A 21940-nucleotide genomic window follows, 5' to 3' on the forward strand; every position below is an offset into this window, starting at 1 on the left:
CTCTCTTACAGATGCATCAGTTTATTGGCATGAGGCAAACCATTTAACACAGACAGGGGTGCCTGCAATTATCAGCTTTTATGTACAATCTTTATGCTAAAAGAAAAAAAAAAAAAGTTTGCTGTAGCTGATTATAAAGTTTGAGCTGGAGTTTGGCATCAATTTATTAGTGAGTAAGAAAAACCCCAAAGTAGTTGGGATTAGTATAGCGCTTGCTGTTAGTAGCCAGGGGTAAACAATTGCTTGTTAATAGCCTGGATGAAATGTATGAGGCAAATATAATTATAAAAAGTGATAAATGTAGATTGAATACGTAAATAAAGTGATGACTTTTAGAACTCAATAAATAACAGACTGGATGGTGATAAATCACAAATAATTACAGTGTAAAATCAATAAATGGTCATAAAATATCAGGTTATAAAAAGTCAATCAAATCACATAAGTGCCTTAAAGTGCAAATAAGTGCCAAATAAGTCCAAATAAAGTTCATATGTGACTTAAGTGCATAAAAAATAACTTCGGTGCTAAAGGGGGAGAAAGTGCAATGCTTGTGCTGGGTCCTCCAGTAGTCCAACTGCTGGTACTTGTGGTAAGGCTTAAAGGAATAATGGGGGTGTGCACTCACCAGAGGTTGTGGGTCTTAGTTACCATATGGCAGAAAGACCTTAAGAGCCTTGTGGCCTCCTAGGCCAGAGAGATGGCGACTGCTGGGCTTTGTAGTCCCCTATGGTCCGGGGTCCCCTTCCTGGATAGGCTGGATACTCAGGGTCCGGTTGGGGTTCTTTAGAACCTGAGGAGCTCCAGAACTTTTCCAGCCAATTTAATAGTGTCATTAAATCCGCTAGTACAATTAACACCACCCTCACCCCAGGCTGTCAATGCCACTGTCTAATTTGCCCCATGTGCTCCTTCATCCAGAGTGGGGCACTCTAATACAGGAGGAGTGTTACTGGCCAGATCACTAGGTGAACACCGAGGGAAAAAGATTTTAAAAATGAAAACTGATGCATAATTGGTAAGCTTCAAGATATTACATTTTGGTTTTGGGTTTAATACAGCTTTCATTGGCAAAACAGTCTCAGAATGTTTTTTTTGTTTTTTTTTTAATCGACTAATTTTATTCAAAAGCCATTAAGATTTCATCCAGATCTGCTATTTTAATGTAATCCCAGATGTAAGCAACAGGTTTCACTGCGTTTGATTTTGATTATGATTTTTGCCTTCAAACAAAAAGCACAATTACAGTTAGAATTTTGTTCTGTCGAAAAAATTTCCTTTCGGCTACTTCAAAATGTTTTGTTACTTTGGTTAAAAACAAATGTTGATTTGACCGCACTAACCATTAGCAAATCTAACGAACATTCCCGAAAGCAAAACATTTCCTACCCAAGTCTGCTAGTGCCTGGTCATCTTTAATGGTGCTAAATCAGAATGGGGAACTTGTAACTGAAATTGAATTCTAATTTGGGCAGAAATCAAATCCTCATATTTAGCCTGGGCCTAGGATTGAAGCAGCTCTACAAAGTCCTGAAGACAGGTCTTGGTGCCCGCACTCCAGCAATTTTAATACCCGAGAGACTAGAACTTTTAACTTTTAGGCTAGACCAGGTTCACATTAATGAAATTACTGATCCCAATAGGAAAACAAAGTGTAAGAAGTTCACCTTTACAGAAAATCTCTAAACGGGACCCAACACCAGACCCCCTACCAAACTCCCTCCGCCAGTCTCTGTTGTACTTACCTCCTACAATCCTGAGCTGTCAAGGCTCCTGTAAGCCACTCCAATGGTCCAGAGATTTGAAATCCTTGTTACCTTCTCTCCTCTCCATCTAGCACTGCCAGTATGGGTCAGATGGATTAAGATTGTCCGTGCCGTTCATGTGACGGCAAATACAGATTTTCTGTAAAGGTGAACACTTTAAAGCAGAGATCACCTATTAATTAGCTAGACCACAACATTACTTGTAATACTGGACGAAGATATAATTTGAAAATCATGAGAAAACTATTCAAATCCATTTCACACTTAAAAGGCAAGGCATAATCTGTCCGGCTGTTTGCACTTTTAATCTTTGCTGTCTATCAAAACCACAATGGCCAGTGAATCTTCTGCATCTATTCATTTGGTACATATCAGATGACTGCATCCCCTGCTGGATCACTGAGTGCCGGTTCACACTCAAGCGTGTGCGGCTATCGCATGTAAGATCGGAGCACACTGCTCCTTCATTACATGCGATCGGATGTGCAGTGCGAATTCAGCCATACACTTTGTATGGCTAAATTCGCACTGAACCCGCACAAAAGTCGCACATGAGGCATTTTTTCAGCCGCATCAGAATCGGATCGCACAGTGCTTCACACTTGTGAGATCCGATCCTGTGCGAACTGTCAGATCGCACTGCGATATGCGATCAAACTGGGGGTGTCGTTAACATTTCATTGACACCCCCTGCATATCGCATATGGCAGTGTGAACTGCCAGATGTGCGGATGCGATGCGGGAACAGGCTGCGAATTCGCAGCCTTTCCACATCGCACAAGTGTGACCCGGCACTACAACACAGTAGTGATGTAGTGGTTAGGAGGGCAGAGTAATAGGTTGTGTATACATTTTTTTTTAATTGGTCCTTTTTTTTTTTTTTAATGACAAACAATGCCACGGCTCACATTTCATTCTGTGCAAACTAGCTGCCTGGCTTTCAGGCTGATCAATATTTTTTGAGCGACTTGTCCGAAACAAGTAAGAGTTCGGCTCTCATTGGCTGCGTTATTATTCTGGGTTAGTGATGAAACATTGAAGCCAGAGAAAGCCAGGAAACTGGGACAGCAAAGGCAGTCTCTGCATTTCTTTCAGCACAAGTTTCCTTTAAAACAAGAAAAAAAATGATTCAGAGAAACTGGATGCATTGAAAATAGTTACACAATCAGGAAAAGATCCAAACCGCATGATGTCAACTTGGAAATAGTTAAAGTTTACAAATTTAACAACCCATAACTTACAGTGCTACATACTAAAACCAATTGCACTTTGTTCGGTAAAATGAAAACATACAAAATTAACCTACCCGAATTTCTTGAAGGTTGTGGAAGTTGTTTCCCACTCTGACCGAGATTTTGCTTGGTGTGTAGCTTTCGTCTGACTTGTAATCAGCGTAAATGCATAAAGCTTTCACGGTAGTCTTTCTTCTATAAGCCAGAAAAATAAAAACACACAGCAAGAGAACCACAATGAAAGCTCATCAAAATGTTTTTTTTTCTGCTCTTTTAAAAAGTTGGGCAATGTACGCTTTATGCCTGAAATAATTTGCAAAGGCTTGGCACACACTTGCATACATAAACAAGATTCACCAAACAATAAACTACAGGAAGCCTCAAGTGTAGCATTTTGCAGACCATGGATCAAAACAGTAATTTAAGATTCAATCCCATTTTGTCAATTGAAAATGCACATAATGCAACTCATTTATGAATGAGACACAGTTATTTCTTTCTGAAATCTTAGGATCCTTTTCATAATAAACATATTCACTGGCTAGTCCTTAAAGAGGAAGTAAAAGAAAAAAAAATTAGAAAAATAAAAACCTGTAAAGACAAAAGGAATAATGAGCTAGTATGCAACGCATACTAGCGCATTATGAAATACTTACCTTAAAACGAAGCCCCTGCAGTGCTGCCCGCTCAGCGACAGGACGGCCGACATGTTCGGCCATCCTGCTTCCTGGTTCGCGTCCTCCAGCCATCTCATTGACCGGAGGCGCGATTACATCAATCCCGCGCATGTGTGCGGGAGCCGCCGTCCACGGCACAGGACTCTGAAGGAACGGCACGGGTGGCCGTTCCTTCAGAGCGCATGCGCCGATGACGTCATCGGCTGCATGCACTGTAAATATCTCCTAAACGGTGCATATTTAGGTTATTTCGGTTTTTCTATGCAACACTTGCATAGAGGTTTAGTCCAGGATTGCCATTTTAAGTTTCTAGTTCTCGCTAGGGGTGGGCTATTGCCTAAAACCATTTTTAAAAGAGTCCTAATTAAATCACCACAGACCCCCCCTAGGCCACCTAGCAAAAAAAGCGAAAAGGAGAGTTTAATAGAGGGTATAATGTTATTCAGTATCCCTACACACCAGTAACTGTAACTTATAGGAAGGAGTTCATAGGTTGGAGCTTCTGCTGGCCTCTAAGCTGCTGGCACTCTGTAGCTTGAGAAGTCTTAGGGTCAGGGCCGCTGATAGGGGGGGACCACCAGCCCTCTTGTAGGGGGCCGAGCACACGGGGGGCCCACACAGAGAGGGGGATTAGTGATGGACAACAAATACAGAAATCTTCCTCCAGCACCTGAACTGACCTGTCCCTCTCCCTGCTTTCAGCTTTTATCTGTTGAGAAAGAGACAGTTGTCCCTCACTAATCCCCCTCCCTTGTGTGGGCCCCCCCCTCCCAGCACTTATCTCTGCTCAGGAGTTTATTTGTAAATTGTAACTTTGTTTCTCCCTCTTGATCACTGAGCTCCAACTGCCCAGCCTGTATATTTTTCCCATCTCATCTTCTTTTTTATTTAACATAGTTTTTTTTTTTTTAGATTTAGCAGGAATTATGCGAGTTAGGTTATATTTGTGTCTGCTAATAGTGATTTTGTTGCAATTTTAGTTAAATATATCTTTAATATTTTCTTGGGGGGGCCCTGCCAGGTAGTCTGTACGGGGCCCCGCGATTTCTAACAGCAGCCCTGCTTAGGGTTGCAGCCTCGGTCTCCCAATTGCCACACCAATGACAAACCGGAACACACAGCACATTTAACTCATGCACTTGTAAAAGGCTTACCAACACCCCTAACCAAAGCAAACAACACCCAAAGATAGGATATCCACCCCAAAAGGTACCCCACACTGTGCCTTCCTACAGTATAGGTATAGTAGGAATGAGAATTATAAGAAAAGAACTCCAACCTATCTTGCAGCCATTGGTGCCTATATGTGCCAGAACTACATTATCTGGCATAATGAAACCAGACTGAATGGTATAGCATTGCTCAGCAGAGAAACCCTGCTGTAATATTCCTGGGAACATCCAGGTCTGCTCACTGCTTCATCCCCCACCCACTTGCACATCCCCTCCCCAGCATCTGTGGATGCCGGCTTAAGGGTATACACACACACACACACACACACACACACACACACACATCCATAAAGTTGCTGCCCATTCAGGGAGAACCACAACATAGCACGTTTTGGCCTGTGCACTGGAAATTAACCACTTGGCTTGGCAGACAAGCATCAACTGTCTGAAAGTTGTCAGAAATGCCAAACTCTTCTGCTCCCATCTCGCCGACACACGGAGAGGAGGGGCACAGACCTACTTTTAGCTACGCACGTCCCCCCTAAAGGACTCTGGCACGCTGTCAGCCAAGGTCCATCCACAACAATTGTCAGCCTACATAAGGGACTAATCTAGCCACGAGGGCTCCTCCCTACCCCACACCTCCTGAGGCACCACAGGGGAAGATTCAGAGCTTAACCAAATGTGGTTAAGGGAGGACTCCACTAGAGCCTTTGCACCCAATTTTCCAGCTGCCTACCCTCAGGTGGAGAAGAGACCTAAGGGTCCCACAACTAGGATTCTAATAAACATAGCCAGGAAAATCTCACATATCCAAGTCCACTGTCCTTGAAATTATGGTGGAGCATAAATAACCATGCAAAAGTTTTAGGGAAGTGTGACTGTAACTTAAGAATTATTTCAGAAATAGAAGTATTAACCATGTATATTTAGAAGAGAAAAAATAAAAATAATGACTGTGGCGCTAAACCCTCTTGATTACAGTCCCAAATAAATGTGAGAAAAGCAGTCCATATGAATCCGTCTCCACACTTGAGAAGAAATTCCAGAGTAGAGAAACCACCACCAAAAAGCACTCCAGCACCAATACTTCTTACCAGATGACGACGTCCAATATGACGAAACGTACGTCGGGTGGCGTGCTAGGTGACGCGTGTCGCAAGCGTGGAGGAGACAGAGCGGCCATCGTTCCGGTGGTCCGTGGTCGAGACGCCCAGGAACATCGGGGAGGTCTCTGCTTATTTGCAATACATGCGAGATGTCTTCCTTCTTCCTGTGAGTACCCTATATGTGAGTAGGAATAAAGCCTTAAAAGCAGTCTGCGCTATGTGATGTCCTCTTTCTTTCCGCATACCACACCATTCTGTGAGCCTATCGGACAACATTGGGGGAAGCCTTCTGATATTTACCGGTTATGCGCATTTTGATCTCTGTCATGGAGATCAACTACATCTGGTAAGAAGTATTGGTGCTGGTTTCTCTACTCTGGAATTTCTTCTCAAGTGTGGAGACGGATTCATATGGACTGCTTTTCTCACATTTATTTGGGACTGTAATCAAGAGGGTTTAGCGCCACAGTTATTATTTTTATTCTTTTTTAATCTGCCACATTTCGGATTAGTGTGTCTGCTTTACCCACAAATGTTTATTTGCTGATTTTATATTGTTCATCTATGTTACCTTGAGCGCAGCAACAGTGTATGTTTTATATTTAGAAGAGAAGTTAAATTCAAAATCAACATTTTGTGGCCTTCAAAACTATCAATTTTTCTAGGTACACTTGCACACAGTTTTTGAAGGAACTTGATAGGTAGATTGTTAACATCTTGGAGAACCAACCACAGATCCTCTGTGGATGTAGGCTGCCTCAAATCCTTCTATCTCTACATGTAATCCCAGGCAGACTCGATGCAGAGATCAGGACTCTGTAGGGGCCAAACCATCACTTTCAGAACACCTTGTTTACGCTGAAGATAACATTGGCTGTAGGTTTGGAGTCGTTGTCCTACTGCAGAATAAATTTGGGGACAATCACACAAGTCCCTGATGGTATGGCATGATGGATAAGTATCTGCCCGTATTGCTCAGCAATGGGGATACAACTAATCCTGACCAAATCTCCAACACCATTTGCAGAAACCCAGCCCCCAACCTGCAAAGAACCTCCATCATGCTTCACTGTTGCCTGCAGACATTCATTATTGCACTGCTCTCCAGCCCTTCAGTGAACAAACTGCCTCCTGCTACAGCCAATATTTAAAATTTTGACCTATCGGAGCACCTGCTGCCATGTTTTTGTGCATAGTTGAGTAATTTAGCCTTGTTTCTATGTCATGGGTATGGATTTTTGGCAGCAATTCTTCCATGAACGGAGTGTGAGGGGAGCAAGGGAACGGAGGCGGCTGTTTTATATGGTATAATTACCATCGATTGCTGCCCTGTACACTCTCTGGCATTGTGTCTGCTACGCTGGATGTTCCCTGCTGGCTGGATTTTCTTATGGGAATCGGCTCTTTGAACATATGTGCTGGTTTACAGGCTTATCTATTCTTGCCTTTTGGTAAGCATAATCACATGCCTTGGTGATTGGAGCACTGTGGTGGAGGACAGCACCTATATCATTTTTATACATTTATCAACACGACCTTTTGACCACTATTTTTTTGGGACTTCACCATCACTATTACGTGGGACTTTATTACAATATATATGTTGGTTATTACCAATTTGTTCACATTCATTTGTACATTATTACATATGTTGGTTCTTATTATTAGAGTCACATTTATTTGTACTTTTGTCACATTAGCGCAGCTTTCTTTCTCCCTCCACGAAGACCACTCCTGGTCAACTTTTCCAGAAAGTAGATGGGTGTACCTGGATCCCACTGGTTTCACCCAGTTCTGTGCTGATGGCACTGTTGGACAGCTTTCTTTTTTTATATCAAAGGCAAGCAAGCATGATGTGTCTTTCATCTGCTGCATAATGCTTTCTTGGCTGACCACTGCGTCTACAGTCCTCAATGTTGCCGGATTCTTTAAGCTTATTCAAAAGAGGTTGAACAGCCCATCTTGAAATCCCCAGTCTGCTTTTAAATCTTTGCCTGGGAGAGACCTTGCTGATGCAGTAAAACTACCGTGTGGATTGTTGCTGTGCTTAGTCATGCCATGGTGTATGCCCCGTGACATTAAACGGACTTCCATGACCTCATCTTAGTAGCAGAGTTTGGCTTTTCCTCACCAAGTTTTAAGCCTCCTTCACAGTTCCTTCTGTTTCATTTAATGACTGTGTTTCAACCTACATATGAAATTGATGATTATTAGCACCTGCTTGTTTGAATTGGTTAACTATACACCTGACTCTAATCCTACAAAATCTTGACTTTGTGCAAGTGTACAAACTTTGCACGTGTAAGAACAGATGCTGGTTTGCAGCCAAAGGGTAGTCACACCAAATAAATATACGATTTAGATTTTTCTTCCGTTTGATCACTTTGCATTTTGTAAATTGATAAAAAAACAAAAAAATCAAATAAAGTGATACTTAAGGGTTTTTTTTTTTTTAAACTTACAAATATGTTTTACTTACCTGCTCTGTGCAAAGCTTTTGCACAAAGCAGCCTTGATCTTCCTCTTCACAGGTTACCAGCCAGCACTCTGGGCTTCTCCCCCCTGCTGAGTGCCTCCATAGAAAGGCACTTGCTATGGGGGCATTCGTGCCCCACACTGACACACAGAATGGGGCTCAACCCCCACTCCCTCCTCACAGGCTGTAAATTACCAACAGCAGGCAATGGCTCCAGCTGCTATGTCAGAGCCAAAGAGCCCGGAGAGTCTCTGCTCTCGTGTACATTGCTGGATCGAGATTGGGCTCAGGAAAGTATAAGAGGGGGTGCACACAGTTTTTTTTTGTATCTTCATGCATAGAATGAATACAAGAAGGTAAACCTTCAGTCTTTAAAACCACTAATATATATATTTTAAAGCATGCTTAATTTACAGCATTTCTTCCTACCCGCCTGTCTAAAACATTTGCACAATACTTTATACTGGGAGGCCCCTGCAACTAGCACAAATTGCCTATGGCAAAATAAAACATTTTGATATTCCTGTTAGGCTAGAGGAAATACAAATACCAAGAAAACTAGGCGACTGTGCTCTTTCTATTGATTGTGGATGATGTGTTTAGATAAATCCTTTATCATTTCTTCATCCCATGCGATTCTAAGCAAGAAGTTGTGGAAAGCAAAACATCTAGGAGGGAACCCAGACGTTTCCTTCTTTAAAGTCCCGGCCTGTTTTTAGTTTATGTTTTCTGTCAAAGGACAAATGTAGGCAGGCAGAATCTAGCTAATGCAGTAAAATGAGCAAATATGCACATACCAGATAGATCAGGGATTCGGGACACCAAACTGGACCTAATGTGTAGGTAACTACTGTGTTGAACTTTGGTCACAACTTTTTTATATTCAAGTCAAATGCAAAGTCCCACATACCTAGTAACAAGTATTTTTTTCTGAACACGCATGGTGATCTCACAACATACATTCTTTATGCTCCGGTCCTTTAATCTGTATAGTGCTGATCCACAGACCAGTCTACCAGTAGCTGTCTCTTACTTCCCACAGGATGGTCCAAGTACTGCTCCTTTGTATACTAAAATTAAAATAGAGTATGTCTTTTGGCCAGGCAAGTTGGGCATAGGCTTGACACAAAAATAGTATAAAGTGATGAAATATCAACCCATCAACTTTTCTACCTGGGTGGCTGAAATTGCAGGTTTGGTGTATCCTACCAGCTTCAGGATGCTTAGAGTAGTAAATTATAGGAATTCCCAAAGACAAATAATCTGCTACTTACACCATCAAAGTTCCCACATGTTAAAGAGCATGCAGTAGTTAGCAATCAAATTATTTGCGTGTTTAACTTTTTTACTGCCACCCCATAACTTAGTTTACTGCCACCCCATAACTTAGTTATAGTAAGGCAGAAAAAATGAAATCAAACCTGTGCCCACATTTTTTTATTCCCGTTTTGGATAAAGTATGGAACGGAAAAAACTGCTGTCATGTTTTTATTGCTGTCTGTGTGTCGGTTGTTGCCCTCTCCAATTGTTCTAACCATTGCAACCAGGCCAAGACTGAAAGTGAGCAAAAATCAGAATTTTTGAGCTGTCATTAGTTTAGGAATAGAGATTTGGTCAATTGACAACTGTTAAAATCGCATCACAAACACAATACTTCCGTTTCTGGTGTGATTCCACTGAAGTCTATTACATGCAAAACATGTGAAAAAAAAGTCCCCGTCCCTTTCCAAAAACGCACCGGCTGCAAAACGCATAGATTTGAACGTGTACCATAAAAAATCATATTAAATGGACTGTAGTGCGTTTCTGCATACTACAAAACGCACAAAAAAATGCATAAGTGGGAACCTAGACTAAGAGAGGATTTTCCATTACTTTGTGATTCTCCTTTCACGTCTTGCATCTCAGAACAGACAGTGAAGGAAAATCTGACCAACTGGACACAGGCAGCAAAAAAACTTGTCAAGCTTTTAAACCATTCCCATTACACATTAAAGGAAAAATATTTACGGTACCTAAACTGTATATTCACTAAATGAGGTTGAGATCCATCAGATTGCCAGTAAGTTTCCAAATTGTCGTCTCTTAACTGGTCGACTCCAAACCCTTGGGGAATATTAAAAAAAAAAAAAAAGAGATAATACTGATTATTATACTGAAAAATGCAATTCAGACTATGATTATTCTCCTCCAAAGAGCAGTGCAAAAAAAACATTAACCGCTTTAACCACTTCTGTACCAAGCCAATTTCTGACAATTGTTGTTTACAAGGTAAAAATATGTATTTTTTACTACATAATTACTTAAAACCCCCAAACATTGTGTATATATATATATATATATATATATATATATATATATATATATATATATTTTTTTTTAGCAAAAACCCTAGAGAATAAAATGGAGATTGTTGCAATACTTCGTCACACCCTATTTGTGCAGCCTTACAAACGCAATTTTTTTTTTTTAAAAAATACACTTTTTTGAATTAAAAAATAAGAAAAAAGTCAGCCCAATTTTATTATATATTGTTTAAGATAATGTTACGCCAAGTAAATTGATACCGAACATGTCATGCTTCAAAATTGCGCATGCTCGTGGAATGGCAACAAACATTTGTACTTAAAAATCTCCATAGGAGACATTCACCAGGTAGTGAACAAGCACGCTGTGAGTCGTGTGAAACATGTCTACCATCCATTTTGCTGTACCTTGCATCCTTGTTCAAGAAAGCCTTTCATCGTGAGCTATTGCCTGGTGTGCGTCCATTTCTCTTGTATCATGTAAACCCCTCGCAATAGAAAAAAGCAGGACAGGTCCTCTTTAATGTGAGATCTGGGGTCAAAAATACCTTAGATCTCATCTATACTAAAAACCAATTAAAGAAAAAAAAAAAAAAAAAATTTAATTTGTTTAAATAAAAATAAAAAAAAAAAAAGGCCCTTTAACCACTTCTGGACTGCAAGTATTTGCCCCCTTAATGACCAGGCCATTTTTTTGGCGAGTCAGCACTGCGTTTCTTTAACGCACAATTGCGCAGTCCTGCTTTCTTTTGGTGGTATTTGATCACCTGCGCGGTTTTTATTTTTTACGCTATAAACAAAAAAGAAAAAATGAGCGATAATTCTGAAAAAAAAAAAAAAAACAATATTTTTTACTTTCTGCTTTATAACACTCTAAAAAAAAAAAAAAAAAAAAAAAAAAGCGTATTTTGATTGGTTTGCGCAAAACTAGGGGGAAAGATTTATGTGATTTTTATTTTTATTAGTGATGGCGGCGATCTGCGATTTTTGGCGGGACTGCGACATTGAGGTGGACAGATCGGACCACGAACTGACATTTTTGACACATTTTGGGGTGGGGCCAGTGACATTACTACAGTAATCAGTGCTAAAAATATGCACTATTACTGTAATAATGACACTGGCAGGGAAGGGGTTAACCCAGGGGTGATCAAAGGGTTAAGTGTGAGCCATGGGGAAGGGACTTGTGAAATGACCACAGAGACCTGTGTTCCTATATAGCAGGATCACAGGAGCTCTGTGATCATTTCAGAGAGAACAACGGTCTGCTGTGTTTACAACAGCAGACCGTCCTTCTCTCTCAGAGGGGAACAATCGCGGATGCCCAGCGGCAATCGGTGCCGCCTGTTCCGTGGATCGGCATCCCCACTACCTAGTGGGGGTGGGTACGCACTGCCATGCGCTCGCCCCCAGGAGCGCTCCCACGAATCGCTGTACAGGTACGGCGATTTGCGCAGCCGAGCCAGCCTGATACAGTATATATGCGTTGGGCGGTTCGGGAAGCGCTTAATGCCACTGGGCGGAAGCGACGACGGTGCGGTTCTCCAAGGGCATAGAGTCGAGTGGGGGCCATCTTGCCTGCAGTGGGATATATAGCTATAGATATAGTATTTTATTACTCTCATGGTTTTAGAGTATAAATAAGCCCCTTATAGTAGTGGTTATCTGATGTTTTTTTATTTTTGTTTAACCCCATAATGACTGGTGTAAAAAAAAAAAAAAAAAGCATGCTGCTGCTTCCACGTTTTATGCTGGCCACAAACGTATCAATTTTTGGATGAAAATATTCGTATAAAAACACTTTGTACATCTGATGAATGGATGTCGTTCAAAAATTTCACTTGCTTTTAACATTCAATTTTAAAATTAATGAAAACCACATACTCTGACCGAAAATTCGTTCTATTGAGAAAAGTTTTCTATTCTGCTCCTACCCATTTTTTCCATCACTGTGGTTGAAAAAGAATGTCGATTCAGCTTACTAACGATGGGAAAATCAAACATTCCTAAAATGCAAATTTTCAAAAGCAAAAAGTTTGTTTGTAAATGGCCAGCATAAAATAGGTGACAGCAGGCGCAGGGAGCTTGTATTAAGCTACCAGTCTGTGACAAGGGAGTCTGTCATGAATATTATATTACAATCCTGTCTGAAACTCTGTAAAACAGCGTTTTAGGGCTTTTTTAATTTTATATATATATATATATATATATATATACACACACATTATATATATATATATATATATATATATATATATATATATATACATACACACACATACACAATGAGGGGAAAAAAGTATTTGATCCCCTGCTGATTTTGTACGTTTGGCCGCTGACAAAGAAATGATCAGTCTATAATTTTAATGGCAGGTTTATTTGAATAGTGGGATACAGAATACCAAAAATATCCAGAAAAACACATTTCAAAAAAGTTATAAATTGATTTGCATTTTAATGAGTCAAATAAGTATTCGATCCCCTATCAATCAGCAAGATTTCTGGCTTCCAGGTGTCTCCTATGCAGGTAACGAGCTGAGAATAGGAGCACTCTCTGAAAGCTGTTTCACACCAGGACGACTCAAAGTCGCCCCGACTTTGCTGCCGCCCGTGCAGCACGACTTCATCGCGGCTTGCAAACGACTTCTCCTAATAGAAGTCAATGCAAGTCGCTCCGACTTCGCCCCCAAGTAGTGCAGGAACCTTTTTCTAAATCGGAGCGACTTGAGTCGCTCTGGTTAGAACGGTTCCATTGCACAGAATTGAGCGCTACTTGTCAGGCGACCAAGTCGCCTGACAAGTCGTGGCAGAGTGAACCGGCTCTTAAAAGGGAGTGCTCCTAATCTCAGCTTGTTACCTGTATACAAGACACCTGTCCACAGAAGCAATCAATCAGATTCTAATCTCTCCACCATGGCCAAGACCAAAGAGCTGTCCAAGGATGTCGGGGGCAAGATCGTAGACCTACACAAGACCATTGTCAAGCAGCTTGCTGAGAGGGTGACAACAGCTGGTGCGATTATTTGCGCATGGAAGAAACACAAAATAGCTGTCAATCTCCCTCGGTCTGGGGCTCCATGCAAGATCTCACCTCATGGAGTTTCAATGATCATGAGAACGGTGAGGAATCAGCCCAGAACTACACAGGAGAATCTGGTCAATGATCTCAAGGCAGCTGGGACCATAGTCGCCAAGAAAAAAATTTGTAACACATTACGCCAGAAAGGACTGAAATCCTGCAAGGTCCCCCTGCTCAAAAAAGCCCATGTATAGGCCCGTTCGAAGTTTGCTAATGAAAATCTGAATGATTCAGAGGAGAACTGGGTGAAAGTGTTGGACAAAGGAGACCAAAATCGAGCTCTTTGGCATCAACTCAACTCGCCATGTTTGGAGGAGAAGGAGAAATGCTGCCTATGACCCCAAAAACACCATCCCCAAGCATGGAGGTGGAAACACTATGCTTTGGGGGTGCTTTTCTGCTAAGGGGACAGGACAACTTCACTGCATCAAGGGATGATGAACGGGGCAATGTACCATCAAATCCTGGGCGAGAACCTCCTTCCCTCAGTCAGGGCATTGAAAATGGGTAGTGGATGGGTATTCCAATATGATAAATGACCCAAAACACACTGCCAAAGCAACAAAGGAGTGGCTAAAGAGGAAGCACATTAAGGTCCTGGAGTGCCCTAGCCAGTCTCTAGGCCTTAATTCCATAAAAAAAATATGTGGAGGGACCTGAAGATTTGAGTCGAAACCTTATTGACTTGGAGAGGATCTGCAAAGAGGAGAGGGACAACATCCCTCCTGAGATGTGTGCAAACATGGTGGCCAACTACAAGAAATGTCTGACCTCAGCGATTGCCAACAAGGGTTTTGCCACCAAGCACTAACTAACTAATGTTTTGCAAAGGGGTCAAACACGTATTTCACTCATTAAAATGCAAATCAATTTATAACTTTTTTGAAATGTGTTTTTCTGGATATTTTTGTATTTTTTGATATATTCTGTCTCTCACTGTTAAAATAAACCTACCATTAAAATTACAGATTCATCTTTTCTTTGTCAGTGGGCAAGCATAGACAATCAGCAGGGGATCAAATACTTTTTTCCCTCACTGTAATTACACACATGTATATCTCTTCTGTCTGTTATTCTCAGAGTGGATTGGATATATTTTGTTCCGTAATCATATTTACCACTACATATAGATATTCAAGAATATTTTTAAAAAAAACCTTTACATAACTAATAATAATGCACCACACTTTGAGGTTTTTATCAGATTCGAAACAAAAATTAGCCCACTAATCAATTATATAAAAAAAAAAAATGTTAGTTGTAGCCCTACTTTGCAGACTGTAAATGCAATACAAAATACAATGCTGCTATGTTTAAGTTGTTGTAAACCATTACATATACACACTAAAGTGACTGGCCTCAGGTGGTACACAGGAAAGAAACAAATCCTCCTATAAAAGTTGTACTTGTTTATCTGAAGTTATTTCTTCTCTACATCCATTCAAAGTAAAAAATGTATAAAGTTTGTCTAAGCAGTCAGAAAAAAGGGGGCGGAGAGCAGAAATGACACACTGCAAAATTTCAGTGATGCAAGCTCTAAAAGATGATTGGAGGGAAGGGACACTGAGGGTAGGGACACAGAGGGGAGGGGAGGGACACAGAGGGGAGGGACCCCCCCCCCCCCTTCTCACAGCACATAGGAAAAGGGCAGGGGCTCTCAGTCTGCTAGAGATCCTTTCCCTATCACCTTTTTTCTCCTGATGTCAGTCAGGAAAACTTGTCACAAGTGACTCATGCAGACAGCAGATTTACTCAATTTACCAAGAAGCCCAGCTACACCCTCAGTTGCTACTAACACTAGCAAAATATCAGCATTATTTGTAATACTTACTGTGTTCTCCTTGCTGTGTTCCGCAGACACACCATTAGAATCCATTCCCATTACCCTAAGTTCAGGTTGGATACATCAAGTGTAATCCAACTTCCTATTATGCACATGGGCTGTCATGGCCAAATCCCCTGTAGCCTTCTAGAAAGGGGTTGGCATCTTCACACTGATCCTGCATTCAAAAGTAACTCACCGTACTGAATATGTGGAAATGCAGAGTAGGAGAGTCTAACGCACAGAATTAATGCAGAAATGAATGCCATTTATTCATGCTTTTTTAGATTGTACCTTCAATTGCTGGGTAAACCCAAATCACATTTTGGTTATGGATCAATGCTCAAAGGCTTGATTCACCCGTTTTCTTCTATCCCTGCATTTTCTGTTTTGGAAACACGTAAAATCCATAGGAAAAATTGGATTTTTTTTTTTGACCTGGGAACTAGTGGCAGATTGCCTAATGGTGACACCAAACAAAAGTAGGATTCAACCACCTCCTATTCACTCAAAACAGATACCGTATATTAGTTATGCGTGGACTCAAACAGGGGATTTCTCAGAAAACCAAGGATTTTTACAATTTATTTACAAATTTTCACATCTTCGTTAGTACAATTAATTAACAATATTGTACCTGGTTTACAAGAAGACAAAGACCAAACCGCTTGAGAGCCAATTTCTCGAACAGTACCAGTTCTTTTTAACTGGTTAGGGTCAGCACCTGGTGGGGTTTTGTTCGGCGTTGTCATTTCCAACTACTGCGGAACAAAAAATGAAGCTTACCATTGATATAAAGAAAACATCAGGGATTTTATTCATAACCTATTTTTCAAAATACCCTGTTGGCAGACTATTCATTACAAAAGCATTCTTCCCAAAAGATTAGTTGTGCATTTAAAATATTTTAGGCATGTTATTCACCCGTAAAAGCCCCCCTTGTGTATGCTTTCAAAACCTTGATACTGTAGGCTTTCAAAACCTTGATATTGTTCCTGGGAGCATCTATATCTTGGATGAAGAGTGAGAAGCCCCAGCAGACCAAAGCCTAAAAAAAAAAAAAAAAAAAGTACACACGATCAGAAAATCTTACGAAAAAAAATACCGCTTTCGAAGCGATCGTAACATAATCTGATTGTTGGCACACACCTTTCGAGAGCTGATCACAACAGTTCATCCGAAATGATCAGAAACATGATTTTCATTGAATCCAAAAAAATCGGAATAAGGCTACGCATGTTCGGAAACTAAAGAATACATTACTATACAATACATTATATAACTTCTGAAGTTATATTCTGTCGTATGAGAACTTTCGTACATCGAGTAGCCTCTTTATTTTCAATGAGGCTAGCATGCAAAAAAACAAAACGATAATACATCCGATAGTCTCATCATTTGTACAAGAGGCTTAGGAGACGTCACTTAAAGTGATTGTAAAGTCTCAGTTTTTTTTTGTTTTTTCAAACTAACATACATGTTTTCCTTTCCACCTCTGTGCAGTTGTTTTGCACAGGGCAGTTCGGATCCTCCTCTTCTCTGGTCCCTCTTCGCTGCTCCTGGCCCTTCCCTTCTGTCGAGTGCCCCCACAGAAAGAAGCTTGCTATGGAGGCTCCTGAGCCGAGCTGCAGTTCCATGTGTCAGAGTGTGTGGGGTTATGCCTGCAGGGACAGCCCCCATAGGCATGGTAAAGCTTTTTTCTGCCTAGTGTTCTATTCCTGATGGGAGGAGTATAACCCAATGGTCTAAAGAAGATATGGAGCTGCGTCTGTCAATGAACGATTGAGAAAACCAAATATCAGAATCTAATCTTCTGACGTTGTTCCCTGTAGACCTGAGGAAACACAAACTGTGCAGGCTGATCTTCTCTGGCTTTTATAATTGTGGGTGACATGTTTCCTGTTTTAGTTTGGCAGAGCCACTCTCCTATACTGCCCTGGAAGGTGATTTGGAAACATTAGGTTAGTCTTTAACTCATTAGAGCTAAAAAAAAAATATATCCATCCCCCTAGGACACTAGCAAAAAAATGAGACCAGCTGGTAGTAGGAAGGTTTTTTTCTGGGCTTGTCTACAGTTTCGTGGTTTAGTAATTTCCAATCTTCCACAATGCGACAGTGTAACCTGAAGGTTCAATACTTCCTGAGTAACTTAATGTAAAAGAAAGTACATCTATAGCTAAATCTTTTTCTTTGTTTTGTAGTGATTGGTTAAAATCAACATCAAATCTGCATAACCATCATTTAATATTTTTTTAAGCAATACAATAAAAGACAATGGCCAGACGGCTGAGACTTGGGTAGAGGGAGGGTAAGAAGCATAAAGAACCTCTCCAGTGTCTGACAGATTGTGAGCAAGCCAGCAGTTGATAAGGCAGCCTGTCTCAACCTTTTTAACACAGAAGAACCCTTAAAATAACCTTCTGGTCTCAGGGAACCCCTGCTAAAAATTACTATATTTATAACTCAGGATACATTAGTGTGATGGTCAGTGGGAAGATTGCTCCTTATACTTGTGGTCATTGGGAAGAATTACCCCCTTACAGATAGCTAAAAAGATCAATACAGGGTTCATACACATTTTTACCAATAAAATTCCATGACTTTTCCAGGTATTCAAGTAAATATTCATGACCTAATGTTTCATGAAATGTCTATGTATACATGTTAATTACATGGAGGTGTAAGCATCTATCATAGCTCGGCGTCCTTCCGGGTCCGCTGTGTTTCTGTCCAAGGCTGGCCAGCAGCCGGAAGAGGGGAGAACCAATCAGGGGACTCAGTATGATCGAGGCAGCGGTGAAGCACATACCTCACTGGAGGGCCACACGAACCTCCTTCAAGGAGCATGCATGCTCCGAAACCAGTTACCGCCCCCCGCATCATCACGTTCGTGCGGCCCTCCGGTGAGGTATGCGCTTCAGTGCTGCCTTGGTCACACTGAGTCCCCTGATTGGTTCTCCCCTCTTCCGGCTGCTGGCCAGCCTGGTACGGAAACACCGCGGACCCGGAAGGACACCGAAATATGATAGACGTTTACACCTCCATGTAATTTCTTAATTAGAATATGTGTCAATAAAATTATTTACATGCTCCACTGAGTGGCGCTTTCTATCTTTTCTGCATATGGAACAAATAATTACGTTAATTTTCCAACACTTTTCCAGGCCTGGAAAGTGCCATTTTAAAATCCCATGACTTTTCCAGGTTTTTCAGGACCATACGAACCCTGTCAATAGTGCACTGGGAACTCATCTGAGAGGCAATATTTGCTTGTTGCTCCAGGAACCCCTAGTACCCTCTGGAGAAACCCCAGGCTTCCGTGGAACCCTAGTTGAGAAACCCTGTGATAAAGGCTGCATTTAAATCAAAGTGTTGTAGTAGCGAGTGCTAACATTCACTTCACCACAATGCACAGCAACATATTGTATACGCCTGCTTCCATTTAAATTGAATCTCAATGCTCTATCATATTTTTTGGACCCTCTAATTCGACCTTACTAGCAGGATGTATGTGCTTTGAAGATCTTACGGACCTTGTCCATGACCCGGCAGCCTGTTTGCTACACCTTAGCTCTCTTTCCAAACATCTTTTAAACGCAGCGAGGGCATGCATACCAGCACTTTGGCAATTGGAAAGCCCCTTCTACCCTCACTGTGCACCAATGAATTAGAACAGTAAACTATATAATGTACTTGGAACTACTACAGCTTCCTTGAGAAGACAGGAAGCTTGCTTTAAAAAACAACAACTTGGATACAGTGGACCCACTTTACATTGAATGCAAGATATTTTTCTCTTCCCTTCAGTTCTTTCTTTTTTTCATTTTTTTTTTTCTCTATACCAAGAAAGCTTTAACACACGCAAAGGAGCAAATGAGCTCCAAAATTCACCTGTGACTTATTTCTTGTTTTGAATGGACTTTAGAAGAGTGACACGACACGTGACACGACTTGCTGGGGCGACCTGTGAAGTCGCGGTGCAGAGCGTGCACTGCGACCTCGGCGCGACTTGCACGGACTTCATATCATTGAAGTCAATGCAAGTCACCTCCAGGTCGCCCCAAAGTAGTACAGGACCCTTTTTCTAAGTCGGAGCGACTTGTGTCGCTCCTATTAGAACGGGTCCTGTACTATTCAATGGCGGGCGACCCACCGCGATTTGTCAGGCGACCAAGTCACCTGACAAGTCGCGCTAGTGTGAATGGGGTCTCAGACATCCCTGTGTGGTAGTAAGATGTCCCCTTGATATTACAAAGTGAATGGTAAACATGACAGTTCAGTAAGCAAAGCTCTGTTACTTTGTCATGGATAAAATTAGTTTACACACGTAAAGATTTAAAGAGGGACTGGCTAAGAACAAGTGTCCAAAAGAGGAAAATGTCTTTACATACAAACTGAAAATATAAGCAGAAAAAAAGAAACGTAAAGTCTACAAACCTGGCTTTGCTTCTTTAAGTGACTGCGTAATACAGTATGAGATGTAAACCAGAGTAGAAAAGCTGATGGAAAAGAAATAAACAGTGTTATAAATAAAGCACAAAACTATGGTACATCCTATTTCAAATATTTTTTTAACAAAAATAGGAAAACATTCTTAGATTTAAGTGTCCATTCCCACTACCGCGACTTGTCAGCCTGACAAGTCGCGGTCCATGCAGTGCTACAGGACCCGTTCTAATAGGAGCGACACAAGTCGCTCCGACTTAGAAAAAGGGTCCTGTACTACTTCGGGGCGACCTCGGAGCGACTTGCATAGACATTCATTATATGAAGTCCGTGCAAGTCGCGCTGAAGTCGCGGTGCACGCGACTTCACAGGTCGCCCCCGAAGTCGTGCCGCTTCAGTGTGAATGCGGTCTTAAGGTTCTTGAGGAGAGAGATTCATGCAAATGAAAAATATGTAATGCGTTGTGTAAATTTGTCACAGATTTGCTAAATGAATACCTGGTACTAAGTCATTCAATCCCCATAAAATCTTACCTGGATTAGAGTGGTAGAGAATGGTTTCCTTTTGGGACCTACATTGAAAGAAAACATTTTACCCTGGAGATGGTCCTACAATCTTCTTTTTTTTTTGGATTGAAATATTAGCACAAAGTCTAAATAAAAAGATTAGAGAGTGTCCTATTTGGGGATTAGTTAGGTAAAGGTTATGTGGAAAATGCTTTTTTAATGAGTCCTGCCAATCTGAACTCAGGGGGTTATTCATGTCTTACCAGACCACTTTTATTAAAACAAAAAGAAAAGTTCAAAGTTGCCCACACAGGCGTTTCAGCTTCACAAGGCAAATAGTCAACTGAAAATGCCGAGCCACCTGGCTCTCTTATCAGTAGCACCACTGCTCTCTTTACTTTGGTCTCTTAGACCTGTCCCACCTGACCTCTCTTGGCTCACTCAACTGGAACAGATACATCACCCCTGCAACACAGGTCCACTCCTTGGCCTCTCAATATGGGGTATTCAGGCACCCTAGATTCTCGCACTCATCCTAAGACTTAAGAGTATTCCTGTAGTCCCCTGGACTTGATAGCTGCCTCAGCTTTCTCCACAGACACGCGCAGCTGTACTGACTCTCTCAGTCCTGTGAACAAGTAATACCCCCAACATGGGATGCAGTCACTTGGTAGGAACACACAGCTCTCTCTTCCGACAGGGCTCCGTCTCCAAAATGTGAGCCCTGAGTTATGCTCAAGCTTGGCTTATAATGGGCATACACACCAGCACACCACTTGCAGGTCCCTAATAAGACCCGGACATAGAATTAAAGGGTGCTTTCCCCCGAGACACTTTGAAGCCTTCAAGCTCCGAGCCCAGATCAAGGATTGCAATAGCCAGAGAACACTAACAAGTCAGTCTTCTACACTCAAAAATAATCCTCTGGAGCTCTGAACTCTCTTTGTGCCAATCCTGTGCATTTTCTGCCTATCCCCACACAGTGGAAGGCCTAGCCCTGTCACATACCCTCCCCTCTTTGTTTCCATCCGGAGGGCAGAAAACTTAAACTCTGGTTGGGACACCTTTGTGCCAGCCCTTGGCCACATAGGCCAAAACCCTTTTTCCAGGTATGCTTCACCTTACCCTGAATCTAAACAGGGTCCCACTGTTCTTCACACTAAGCTTTCTCGGGCTTATCTTCGTTTTGTGGGGTGCTTGGACCAGTTTTTCTCAACATTGGTGGTTTTCTAGGTTCATCAACCCTGTTGAGGTTACCCCTGACAACAAAATAATTGTTTGCAGTAACATTCATTACCAGATTACACATTTCAGTGTCACAATTCTGAACACCATCAGTACTGTATTTC

At 41.5% G+C, this 21940-nt stretch overlaps 1 protein-coding gene and 1 long non-coding RNA gene across 2 annotated transcripts in view; both read right to left on the minus strand.

Annotated features, from left to right (window-relative positions):
* The window catches only part of ANAPC10 (anaphase promoting complex subunit 10), a 143899-nt gene extending 127302 nt beyond the window's left edge, over nucleotides 1-16597 (minus strand). Inside the window, exons 1-4 of the mRNA XM_082268866.1 lie at nucleotides 16564-16597; nucleotides 16277-16400; nucleotides 10448-10538; nucleotides 3073-3193 (exon numbers count right to left, since the gene is read on the minus strand). Coding sequence (XP_082124992.1) covers nucleotides 3073-3193; nucleotides 10448-10538; nucleotides 16277-16391 — 327 coding nt within the window. The 5' untranslated portion in view covers nucleotides 16392-16400; nucleotides 16564-16597. The remainder of the gene's footprint in view (nucleotides 1-3072; nucleotides 3194-10447; nucleotides 10539-16276; nucleotides 16401-16563) is intronic.
* Nucleotides 16598-16602: 5 nt separating this feature from the next.
* Nucleotides 16603-21940, minus strand: part of LOC309564249 — a 30488-nt gene continuing 25150 nt past the window's right edge. The window contains exons 2-3 of the long non-coding RNA XR_014225749.1: nucleotides 20077-20138; nucleotides 16603-16687 (exon numbers count right to left, since the gene is read on the minus strand). This is a non-coding gene — a long non-coding RNA (uncharacterized lncRNA). The remainder of the gene's footprint in view (nucleotides 16688-20076; nucleotides 20139-21940) is intronic.

The sequence above is a fragment of the Pelophylax lessonae genome, assembly GCF_965119305.1.
Source record: "Pelophylax lessonae genome assembly, chromosome: 1".
Classification (NCBI taxonomy): domain Eukaryota; kingdom Metazoa; phylum Chordata; class Amphibia; order Anura; family Ranidae; genus Pelophylax; species Pelophylax lessonae.